This window comes from Candoia aspera, chromosome 4, assembly GCF_035149785.1.
Source record: "Candoia aspera isolate rCanAsp1 chromosome 4, rCanAsp1.hap2, whole genome shotgun sequence".
NCBI lineage: Eukaryota > Metazoa > Chordata > Lepidosauria > Squamata > Boidae > Candoia > Candoia aspera.
This window is the reverse complement of record NC_086156.1, coordinates 29707412-29720185: the sequence shown is the minus strand read 5'-3', so window position 1 is coordinate 29720185 and position 12774 is coordinate 29707412. Positions and strand designations below refer to the sequence as shown.

Genomic DNA, 12774 nt, shown 5'->3' with positions numbered 1-12774 from the left:
AGGATTAATATAGTAAATTAATATGTCATTTAAATCTCAAACATTTCATAGTCATAAGTAATATTGTTTGCTTTAAATAGGGCTTGGGACAAATAAAAAGCTGACATAGTAAATTTTGCAAAGCTCATACTTGATGCCAATATTTTTGCTCCCAATAACTTTTCATAGAAGAAAATGGCAAATTCCCCATTAATCTAATAGAAACTGAACTGTGTCCAATGGTAATTCCTTTCACTGACAGAACAATTGTCCTTCAAATTATCTAAATGTTTTTGAAAGCAATGTAAGGTAATAGCCATTGTATTTCCTGTATTTCTATCTATGAATTGTGTAGTTAAGTATATATTAGATAAAGAAGTTATAAGTGCAGCATTGCTTTGTTACCAGAGTCTATATGTGTTTTCCTTTAGGGCTGATTCAGATATATGAAAGCATAATCTGATATTATAAAACAAAATTTCAGTAATGTCTTCCGTCCCTTGCTATAACAGCCCTATGAAAGGAGTCTGCCAGGTTTCACCTGCATTTTAGTTTAACTATAATTTGATGTGTTATCTGAACTTTCATTAAAATGGTTGAAATGTTGAAACAAGCCAACTTCAAATAATAGCTTATGAAGTTGGCTTCTTCAAACTAACAAAAATTAAGGTTTATCACAGTTCAGGATTTGCGCTGCACATTAATCACATTAGCCTAAAATGAAAATCAAGATTGTAATCACCTTGCTATTATGCCAGAAGAGAAGGAATATGGTAGCTCAAGTCTTGCTTAGATTAATATTAATATTATCCAAACACAGCCAGAATCTCTGCAAATATGAGAAATGAAAAAGCTTGTGGAACAGAGCAGCTATTCCGAGTATAGCATATAATTGCATGGCAGCAAATTTGATTTAAGAATAGTAATTGTTGGGAGGGAAAAGGATTTATTTAGATTCTGTATCCATCTCTCAGGTTTTGCTGCCAGCCTAAAATAGTTAATTGGGGTCAAGCTTACTAGTTAATTTAGGGTATGGATAGGTCACTTGCCTCAATTGTGCAGAATTCAATTGGCTAACCAACTGTAACCAAATATATTCTGGGAAGCTTATAATATGCTATCCCCTTGCATCTGGAATTCAAAATTATGTTGCCTTTGAATGTAAGTGCCTGGGTGTTAAGGCTAATAGGAAATTATTCCATAGTTGGAATTGAATTCTCTTGGAGGCACTAGTCAGTCTTACTTATGTGATAAATTATTTTGTGCTTTTGGAATAGCATCTTATTTAGCAATAGAATATAATGATTAACATTAGGATTTCTTCACCAACTGGATATATGAGGTTTTAAATAAATGAGCAAAGCTGCATAATATACACTTGCCAGGTTTTTAATTTCACTACAGAATATCAAACAAAACAGCATTTTTTGTTTCTTCTCACATATATTTTATAAAGTGATCAGTGTGCTCATTTTAAGTACGAAGGTTTCTGATTTTGTGGGGTTTTTTTTATGTACAAGATACTTCTTATGAATGGTTGCTGTGCAGTTCTGTTTTGATCTTGATATTCAAGACAAATTATCATAATATGTGTAGATCAAATAACCAATGTGAATTATGTTACATACTGTAGCTAACCTACTCCAGGTCACAGGGACAGCAGTGCTATGCTGAATCATATGGGTAGTGAGACCAGCAAATAATGGGGCAAATACTAAGGAAAATGTTACAAAAGGCACTGTTGCTCCTATATGATTTCACAATAACCACTGGAGCTTTCAGTATGCTTCCTCTCTGCAAAGCATCTGGATGTCATCTGGATGCAGCTAATGATGTCATTATTACATGGGTTCCATCATAAGCCCTTGGATGAGTCTTCTTCCCAGGAAAAGGAGGAAACCTTTCTCTTAGATAAGAAAACCTTGGACTCAAGGGAAATTTTCTCACTCTAAGATTTGACCAGGGACAGGGGCAAAATCGTTTCCAGCAGCCTGTTCCAAACCTGTAGCCCAAACAATTGCTCCAGAGGACAGACCTCTAAGTCCACAAGAATGGCATTGTTGCAGGGTAATGCAATGTATGAAATAGTGCAGAAGTGCAAGGCTTCAACCCTGGGCTTTTGGGGAGTAAAGCTTTATTCAGAGTCAGAAATTTCACCTGCAAAATTTATACTCCATTAGGGGCTAATCAGCTGGGTTCGGGTGCAGTCTTTTGCATAAAACTCTTGAGCAAAAAGATGTTGCTGAACATTTGTTGTAGTCTTCCTTGTGTGAAGTCTACAAGGTTTCCTTATGTGAATCCTAAACGTTGTTCTAGCTTCTTCCTTGGACTCTTGAACTCTAGCTTACTTCTTGACTGTTTTTTTGCAACTGCTCCTTTAAATCTGTAGTTTCTGCCTCTGCTATTTTAAGCTCCAGACTTGGATTCATCTTGCTGCTGCCTATTCACTGTAAGTGATGTTTGAATCCCTGGCCATGGTTTGCAGACATTCCATTTGACTTCCACATTTCAAACCAAACAGCATCTTCCTCCTAGGTCCAGTGCTATGCATAATGTTACAGTACCATCATTTCGACAGATACTCCTTGTTTTACTGAGGAGCTGTGGGAGATGAAATGAGTGAAGAAACACCTAGTGTGATGGTGAAGAAAAATGAAGCGTGAACTCCATCAATTACAGTTGCATAACCATATTTGAGAGTATACTGTGGTGATAAAGATGGTGAACCATTCTTACTTCCCTGCTGTTATTGCATTTGCTGACTCACATCCAGGAGCAATATTCAGGTACCCACTCCCTCCTGGGGAAACGTGGGAATGAAGATTCCTTCTACAGGCTACTGTGATATGTTTGTGAGTTATTTTGCAGATAAAATCTTTTGCTTGACTCCAGTTGGGTAGACTTTTGCAATAAGATTGGAATCCTGTCTTGTGAGTTTATCAGAAGCTTTTTTAAGCTTCTGGGGACCACGGATGTAAATAGAATTTATCCATCTATTCACTTGGTCCATGCCCCACCTAACTTATTTTTGTGGCCAGGTGGGTAAGTAGTGCCCTGTTGAATGCCTTTTGGCCTAAATGGAGGTAGCGCACCCCTTCTGGTCCTATTAGGCAAATAAGTTTCCTTCTAGACTATCAGCACGGGTTAGGATTTGAGGCAATGAGTTACAGTGGCTCCATTCTTTCCTAAGTGTATGTGTGAGGGGAAGAGCAATTGCACGATTTTTACTCCAGTGTGGGCCTCCAAGGGTTCAGTCCTTTAGCATCTCCATGAAGCTATTGCGGGAAGTCAGTGATTTGGTATGAGGTATCATCAATATATTCATGATACTGCCACCCCAGGTTAGACCAGGGGTGCAGTGGAAGTCCTGGCCTGGTGTTTGGTGGCTATGGGGCCTGGATGGGTAAAAAAAAAAAGCTCAGGTTTAATCCCACCAAGAGAAAGTTGCTGTTTGTTAGTGATTGATCTGGCTTGATCACAGTTCCAACTTCCTTTGTGGATGGAATCCATAGTAAGGTCCTCCTAGGTTCATGAGCTGTGGTAGAACAGCTCCAGTTAGTATGCTAATTACAGGCCTTTTGCATCAAGTCTGCCAGGCAACAATTATTCATGCCTTTGTCAACTCATGTACAGAGTACTGTAAACACGTGCATACAGGGCTACCTTGAAGATGACTTGGAAGCTTCCACTTACTCAAACTGTGACAGCCTATCTACTAACAAAGTAGCAGGTTCAACACTGTTTTAATTATCCTGTGGGTGCTGGACTTGGCTTCTAGGGTACCTCCAGATCCAACTCAAGGAACTGCTTACCAACTTTAAACCCTGCATGGCTTGACACCAAGTACATACAAGGCATCTTTTCCAGCCAGACTCTGCCAAAAATATGTAAGGGTCTGTATCCTGCAAGGCCTGAAGGTTGGGGTTCAACTATATGCCTTCTCATTGGTGCCCCACCCTTTTCAATACCCAGCCACCCAAGATTAAGAAAGTCCCCAAGCTCTGGCCCATAAGAAAGCTCTAAAAGTATTATTTTTCTGCATAGTGTCTAGGTAGTGAGGTTTAAGGGTTGCCTAGGTTAGTTAGATTGTGTTTGACTTTACTTATTGCTTCCATTATACAGTTTACATTATTTTACAGGGTGTATGCAGTATTTTATGGTGAAGTTTGTGACTGAAATGAAATTATTTTCAGATATAAACTGGGCATGCAGATCTCAAATGATAATCTTTTAATAGATGTCGAATCCAGTTTATTGCTATCCTCCTTTTATATCTGTAACATTTTAATTAATTTACACTGATCAAATAAGAGTACATTGAGATTTGTTTCCTAATGAGGATGCATTTAGAAGAAAGGTTTTACATCTTTCTGATATCCTGTGTGTAATTATATTCTAATTATATGAGAAGGGGGAAGACTATAACTCAGTTCTGAAATTGTTCATTGGATCTTAACTGCATGCATAAAATGAACACTCATAGTGAAGGTGACTGGCAGTATCTTTAAGGAAACTTTAATTCAATTTAATCCTATATTTTGTATTACAGTAGAATTAGATTCTAATGATGTTAAAAGCAGAACATTGGCCTAAAATAGATAAGATTATACAGTGAAAATATGGCTCATTTTATATAATCTGGCTCATTTTATATAATCTGCATATGCAACTTAAATGCACATTGACACAGTGCATGGATGTATTCTTGATCAACTTTTTCCCATTTACAATTCCTTTGTCCTATTTGTCAATAATATCAGTAACATTTCAAAATGGAAAACTCAGAAATAACATTTTTCCTGAGCATTGTTTCTTTCTGGTCAAAACTAAGTTGACCAAGCTACGCATCTTTCAGTTAACTACTTTGCTTGAGCAAAGTTCAGTGGTAGAATGAAGAGCCTAATAAAATGTTACTGACACTATTGAGTTAGCCTGAATTTTACCCAGACTTGTCAGTTTTGCAAATACTGGACATAATTAGCTAATGTTTTGATACAGATTATAATGGAATTATTTTCAGTTCACATATAACTGGAGTGCAATATGAGCACTGATTTAGTGGTAGAATAATGAACTGGGTGAGATGTTAAAATGAGATCTGATTCATGTTACTGAAGTGATTGTGGAACTGTGATTCCATGGTGTAATCGTACACACTCCTATCATGTTTCTAGTCCTTACCTTTTATTTCTAGAAAATTCTAGTATGAGAAGACAATAAATAGAAATGCTTCCAAATAATTATGCCAAATATTTGGGAAAACAAAGAATAAGGAAACAAAGTAGTAGAACTGTAGGCTTATGAAGTTAGAATAATGGAAAGTTTTAGCACCCACAACAAGCAGTAACATCAAACTGTAGAAGTAACTGCCTGCTTGTGTTTTTACATATTTTTTAGCTGTAAGCAATCTGAAGACATGGACAGAAGATGTTTACCAGCTGCACCCATGACTCTTGCTTTCTGACTAAAATGTTTAGAAAACTCTATGCACTTTATGTGTAAGAAATCATTCATTGAGAGAAAATGTGAGATCTTTTACAGTACTTAAAAAGAATTTATGATGCATTCATGATGCTCCTATTCTGAAGAGTTCTACTTTTGGGTGTCTTGCCCTATTTTAAATTTATGATTTTAGGACAAATTACTGAAGCAATCGGCAGTGCCTCAATTCAGTATGAATTTGCATATGAGTGAATGAAAAATGCAGAGCTATTATTTAGAAACCATTTTGATAAGAGTGGTTGGAAACCCTTTGGATAAAGCTGAACAAACTGAAAATTAAACTAGTGGTAATGGCTGGTATTACTTGGATTTAGGTAAAGGTGTTCAACTATTTATTCCCCCTGAAGAACACAGTCACTTTATACTTAGGCAGGATTGGTTACTGAGGATGTCTATATAGGTTGATTTGCTGTCTAGTAGCTCAGTACTTCAACAGTGTGTTATTCTAATACTGTTTACATAGAATTCCCTTTAAAGACAATATATTTGATGATTACTGTCATGCTGGTAGCAGCAAGACCATTGTCATAAATCATCTACACCAAGTACATTAGTTACAGTTTGTTGTCATACTCAACAATGAACTATTATTAACCTAATCCTAATTTTGTAGGTAATATTTAGAGCCACAACTGTCCATCTAAATCTTCTTGAGCTTTAAATTGTCTTCAGATTTATTCTTCCAAAAATTCAGATGTAGATTCTTTTCAGACATTTGTAGATGGGTTTTTTAAAAAAAAAAAAATGTTATAGTCGGCTTTTCATGATTTTATGTTGATCTCTTTGAGTTATTCCTTTTCCAATTTAATTGTGCTAAATTGTGAACTACATAAGATAAACCAGTTGTTTTGATATAAATACATACAACAAGTATGAAATAAACCCACATCATCACTCTGTAGTTACTTAAAATGTAATGGAAGAATCAGACTAGAACTGTTTGCTTGTTCAATAGGATGGCTACACATTCAGACTCCTTTACAGGAATGTCTTTAATTAGTTGTGTGTTTTTTCACAGTTTTAATCTTGTAGCTGAAACTGTTTTTCTCCAACAGACTCTACCCCCTTTAGGAGTTTCACTTCCTGAGGTGCGTAATATAAAAGTGTTCACAGATGCAAATGAAAGTTGTTTGGATGTTGTGATGCATTTTAGGAATTTGAAATCTTTTTTTATAGATCAGATCAACACCACTTCAGTCAGATTATTTTGCCTTCTGTGTGCCAACATATATTCATGCTAGTGAAAGATTCAGAGTAGCCCCAAGTCCTTTTGTTATGGTTCTGCCTTTCACTGCATTAAAAAAAAAGTTAAGTAAATTTTACTTTCTTTAACTCTGGATAATATTCACTGCTACACCTGAAGACAGCAGATGAGCTTGAATAGGTTCAGGGAAAGCTGTATGGGATTGCTGCCGTCTGTTTCACTCTGAAGTGATTTGTTTCACTGTACCTAACAGTTGGATAGGCTTTGATAGGAGAAAAAGAAAAAGATTCATTACTCAACAGTAATAGAGGTCAAACTGAAAAATAGATAATAAAATGTTTGCATTATATACAAGTGTCTTGAAGTCTGTGTTATGCTCCAGTAATGAAAGGTAGGTGATAGGATTGATAATAATGGAAGAAATTCCACAGGACACTTGTCTTAAAAATGTATGACGAACTGTAGAATAATTAGAAAGGGTTAGTCCTCTGAGGTCAGATCAGCAAGGGTAGAACTCAGGAATCCAGTACTCTCTTGGGAATAAACAATACTTCAAAAAGTGGATGGAAGAACACAACAACTTGATGTTTCTAGCCATCAAAATATGCATTAGCTTTTCTGTGTTATATTGAGTAACTTTCACCCAGCACTGGATGAATCCATGAGACAGAATGATTACAGCTGCATCAATCATTTTGTACATCCTAATAAAATAGTCATAACTAGAACATATATGCCACTCAGAAAATAAATATCTGCATATTTGCAGTGTCATTTATTTTCAATAAATGTCAACTTCACATCCATCTAATCTAAGTATATTGTACCATTACCCAGAGATTTTGTTTAGTTCTTGAAGAAAATGCCAGACGTATTTTGAGCTTTTGGTTTCAAGATTTTGAAAGCATTATAATGGCATCCCACAAACCTTTTCTTTGGATGTACTTGTTCTAATCCTTATTTATTTATTTATTTATTTATGAAATTTCATCAGTGCCCATCTCCCCCAAAAGAGGGACTCTGGGCGGTGCACCTCTTTTCAGCTATGTTTTTTTTTGGGGGGGGGGGGTCCAAAGCAAAACAAATTCTGTGCATGTATAGAATCAATTAAGTGAATTGGCAAGTAATTTGAAACTAATTTAAAATTGTTGAAATGATTTAAAGTAGCAGTAACCTGAAAGAGGTAGTATCTAGATTGAATCAAGATTGAATTAATATAATCCAAATATTTAGTTTAATAAATTATTAAGGGAGTTTATTCTGTTTTAGCAGTTTTGGTGATATGTAATGTATTTAATATGTTATGGCTCTTTGCTTGCATTTGTATAATCTGACCTTTGGAATAAAGAGCTCTTGGAGAATTTACTTGGAGATAGAACTACTTCTTTGTAGATACTTCAATTTTTCTTCTGAAATTACAGAATAGTGTTCCTAACTACAAGCGAGCCTACTCATATCTGGTGTCTACTAGCAGTGTCTAAATGCTGAAGACTGCCAATTTAATACCCATGCAAAATATTCTTCTTCAATCTAAGAAGTTTCAATGTATGGAACTATACCTGCCTGAATTCTTGGCCACGATGAGAATTCTAGAAATTCTGTTTCCTAAACTTATAGAGCATGTCAGACTGGAGAAAGCAAACTTGGATAGTAACAACTAGAATGTCATCAACTCTTTAATTTTCTTCTGTATAACTAAGTATATCTATCTATGAATTACCTGTATAACTTTCTTCTAGATTCCTTGAGATACGCTGTAGGAAAAATAACCAGTCCAGCTGCACTTTCAGATTTCCATTTCTGATATTTAATGATATATCAAAGGTTCCAACAGGATTTTCACTTTAATAATATGAAAAATCCATTTCACTATGTAGAGTATTAGGATATAAGCTCTTGAGATGCAAGCCTTGTTGAAATGAATAAGCAGATAGTTACAGTGAAAGTCTTTCTGTATTCTTTGGCATAAATACAAGTGCAAGGAGGAAGTTTAGTTGAAACACAGGCTATGATAGGCATGATAGAGGAGTTGGTCTGGCCACATGTTATTTGTACCACCTTCCTATTTCAGATGTTCCCCCTAACCAAACAGTTAACAAATGTGTGAGAGGAAGTACCCATTGATCATTTGAGGGACATTTGTGTAGAGAGATGTCTACCCTTCAAGCATAGGCTCTACCTTCGTTTATATGGAATTATAGTAATTTCATATTACAGGGAGAACTTTTGAATGTAAACAGGATCTTTTCTACAAAACTGCTTTTCCAATGCATGGATGTGAATAATAAAATGATGCAGTAGGGGTAGCATCTGTGACCCTCACATGACAATAGAACCCATTTAAATATTCTGATCATTGTGCACCCTGAAGGCTGCTGTGCTACATTTTAAAGACACTTGTCATGAGTAAGGATGGCGAGCAGGGGGCTCCCACCCAGACTGTCAAGCGCATGCGTAGCACTGAGGAACTGTTCAGCCATTCAAAGAGACACAGATCGGGACCACCTTAACCTTTGGGGTTTATATGGCTGGGTTTTCCCACGCTTCCTCAGTTTGTTAGGATTCTTGTTAAGTACTACTAATAAATATTAGAGACCAAGTCATTGTCTCAGTGTGTTTCCTGGTAATCAGGACACACTTAAATGAAAGGGAAGCAATATGTTTGCTTTTTATGGAGTTGTTCATTTTGCCTTTTAATGACTATTTTTCCTTGAAATTTGGAAAAAGGCTAATCACTGAAACAAAGAAGTGAAAACTTCCTCCTTTACTGTGTGTGTGATTTCTATGTCCTGTAGCTAGTATATATACTCCATCTCACAATAGCTACTTTTACAGGTGTCACATTTCTACCTTGAATATATTCAGACATAAGCTATATAGTTAGTTGACATGTATAAATTCTGAGCAGAACTGTCCCATGTTCTTTGGTTCTCTTGATATAGCATGATCTTCTGCAACCTGTTGTCCTTCAAATGAGTTGAGGCTACCACTCCTGCATGCACAGTCAGAACGGCCTGCGAATGTTGATATGTAATCCCAATATATCAGGGAATGTTGCTTCAGCACAGCAGAACATAGCAGCAGAACAGCTGTTACTGTTACTTACCTGGCAAAAGCAATTCTTTTTCTCTCTGTGTTGTTCTTACACCTGTTTAAAAGCTGCAAGTGGTTCACTATTACCAGTTCTGCTTCTGTTTCCCTGTATATTCAAGGAAAGGACTCCCTATGTTCACATGTGTATTACTCTGAATCTATCAATGTCATGATTAGTTCTAACTTGGGGGGAAATCCACAATGCTGCTATTTATGTGTCGATTATAATAGGAAGAGTAGCAGCTTTTTCTTGTGATTGTATTTATAGAAATATTTTTAATAGCAAAACTCTGTGTCAGAGGAAGGCTGAGAAAAAGGAACAGAGCAGCCTGTGTTCAATGAGAACAGTTCCATTACCGTCTAAGTCTCCTGGCTGGTTAAGGTTAAGAAGTCATAGAGGAAAGGAGCTTCACCAGGATATGGGCAGGAGATATGACTATTCCAGAGGCTACTACCTGAACAAATCATAGAAACAGTGTTATGAGTCTTGAGTTGCTATGATTTGAATTGCTATGATTGATTTTGCCAAATATTCTTGTGCCTAGCTGCTCCCTGATAAATTTCACCCAGCCAAATAGGACTCAGACTTCAAATACTAGCCTTCATAAATGACGTGTTAAGACCCAGTATGGTGTACTGGCCAAGGTGTTAGACTAGAAGCAGGGAGACCCAGGTTCTTGGCCTCCCTTAGGAACAGAAGCTGGCTGGGTGACTCTGTCTCAGCCCCCAAACACATCTGTCTATCAACCAGCACTGAACTGGCACGGTCAATTGCAGTCCATGGCTTTCAATGAAGAGGCTCCATCCTGCACTGGACTGATTTAAGCTGAAAATAATAATATATAAGGCCTTGAATTTATGAACAGATGAACAGATCATCATCTGTTCAAATGTTGATTCTTGTGCTGGTAGTGCTAAAGCAGGAAATTCAGTGTGTTTCTCATATGTAACAATGAGAATAGCTGTATTGTAATGGCTTGCTGTAATGGCTTGCTTCTGCAGAATAGTAGTTCCCAGTAATACTATTCCTGGGTGGTGTTTTTATTTGGGTTGCTTTAACTTCAAATCACAATTGTGTTTAGTGGAGGTATGGCTATGAATCACTTGGCGTCCAGGTCGTAACTTGGTAGTAATGCAGCAGTAGATTTCTCTGCAGTACACCACTCTATGGTATTATTATATTTCACCCCTTTTTTGAAAAGAGAGTTTTAGATTGGCTTTTTCTAGCCACAAAAATGCTAACATTTACTGTTATTTTTATTTAATGCTTTCCTGTTTCATGGTACTGTTTTGAACTGCTTTGAACTGTATAATGATTACAGATATTTAAATATTTCAATAAAGAAAGTAAAGCACAAAAAGAAAATTCTGTTGGGACTTGCTTATCATGCAGCTGTACTGGGAACGGGAGTGATTTTAACCCAGTCACTGTCTCTTAGTACAGGGCTGTTTTGGAGATGAAATAAAGAGAGATACCCAAGTAAGGTAGCTCAAGCTCTTAGAGAAAAGTCAGGATTTAACTCAAATATATAATGTGCAGCAATGATTACCTGGAAATGTTTTTTCAATGCTGTTTGACACAACATTTTACTCAAAACATACAGTATATTATGAAGATCTTTCTTTATGTGAGGAACCCATGGTAACATATACCCAATGCCAATTTTTACCATTGATGCCACTGATTTCTTCAAGTTTAGTTGCCAAGGTGGCAAACAAACCTAAACCATCTTAGTTTGCATATAGAAAACCACTTTTTTGAAAGCACCTGCTAACTATTTTACATAGGCTAAAAGTAAAAACCCAAGTTTGCATTCAAAGGGATTTTTTTTTACATATTTTAGTTTAACTGCTAGATTATTTCAAACTCTCTCTCTCTCTCTCTCTCTCTCTCTCTGTCTATATATATATATATATATATATATATATAATTTTTATCCCGCCTTTATTATTTTTATAAATAACTCAAGGTGACAAACATACCTAATACTCCTTTCTCCTCCTATTTTCCCCACAACAACCCTGTGAGGTGTGTTGGGCTGAGAGAGAGTGACTGGCCCAAAGTCACCCAGCCGGCTTTCATGCCTAAGGCGAGACTAGAACTCACAGTCTCCCAGTTGCAACAAATACTTTTGAAGACTTCAGATTGTAAGACATTTATGATTTTCGGTGGTTTTGTTGTCAAGAGAAAGGAGAAGACCTTCTCTAATTTTATTTAAGAAGCTCAATCATGGCTTTACATTGTATCACCAACTTCACACCATTGCATTAGTACTTATTGTGACAAAATAATTATCATCTATCTATTATCTAACTGCTATTATGTCTAGATACATAAATAGATGTATGTGAATTTGGACTTCATTTAATTTGATTGCAATCACTGAACTCATTATCACTGGAACAGTGGTTAAATGCATCATTGTTGAGTGGGATTTTTCCATTTCTACCACAGTAACCTTTTTAACATATTAATCTATTATTTCTGAACCTCCTTTTTAGGAACGCCAAGCAACAATGAAAAAAGAAAGAAGTGGCAGTCAGCAAACAAATAAACCAGCTGATCGAAACAAGATGCAGAGAGCAAATTCTCTCACTATTGATGGTCAAGGCCTTCAGGTGAGATTTTTTTCTGGTTATTTTAAAGTATTTGTATTGTTACTATTAAAATGTTTTCTGCAGTTACAGAATGGACGTTAAGCTTGGTCACATGTTAGATCACAGATAAAAGCATGGCATCTGTGCACTTATCATGTTGTGTAGTGAACATTCATCTTAACTTTCTGAAACCTGTGTTTGTACACAAAAGAATCACTGTGTGATTCTGCATATGTGAGAACACTCATGAAAACATTGGTATGTTTAATAATGTAGATACTCATGTGGAGAATGGCTGGCTTTAATACCTATAATATTTTTGCCAGTATGTCTAATTATAACATTATTTATCAAATTACATTTTTTCTCTAGCACTTCCTTAAGAGAACAAAATAACC

General features: G+C 36.2%; 1 protein-coding gene across 8 annotated transcripts in view; it reads left to right on the top strand.

Moving 5' to 3' along the window:
* Positions 1-12774, top strand: part of DGKB (diacylglycerol kinase beta) — a 249659-nt gene that overhangs the window by 35715 nt on the left and 201170 nt on the right. For 3 of the 8 annotated variants that reach the window (XM_063303712.1, XM_063303711.1, XM_063303714.1), the window contains 3 exons: positions 3707-3709; positions 6537-6569; positions 12281-12397. In XM_063303712.1, coding sequence (XP_063159782.1) covers positions 3707-3709; positions 6537-6569; positions 12281-12397 — 153 coding nt within the window. The remainder of the gene's footprint in view (positions 1-3706; positions 3710-6536; positions 6570-12280; positions 12398-12774) is intronic. The other 5 variants (XM_063303708.1, XM_063303707.1, XM_063303713.1 and 2 more) reach the window with 2 other exon arrangements.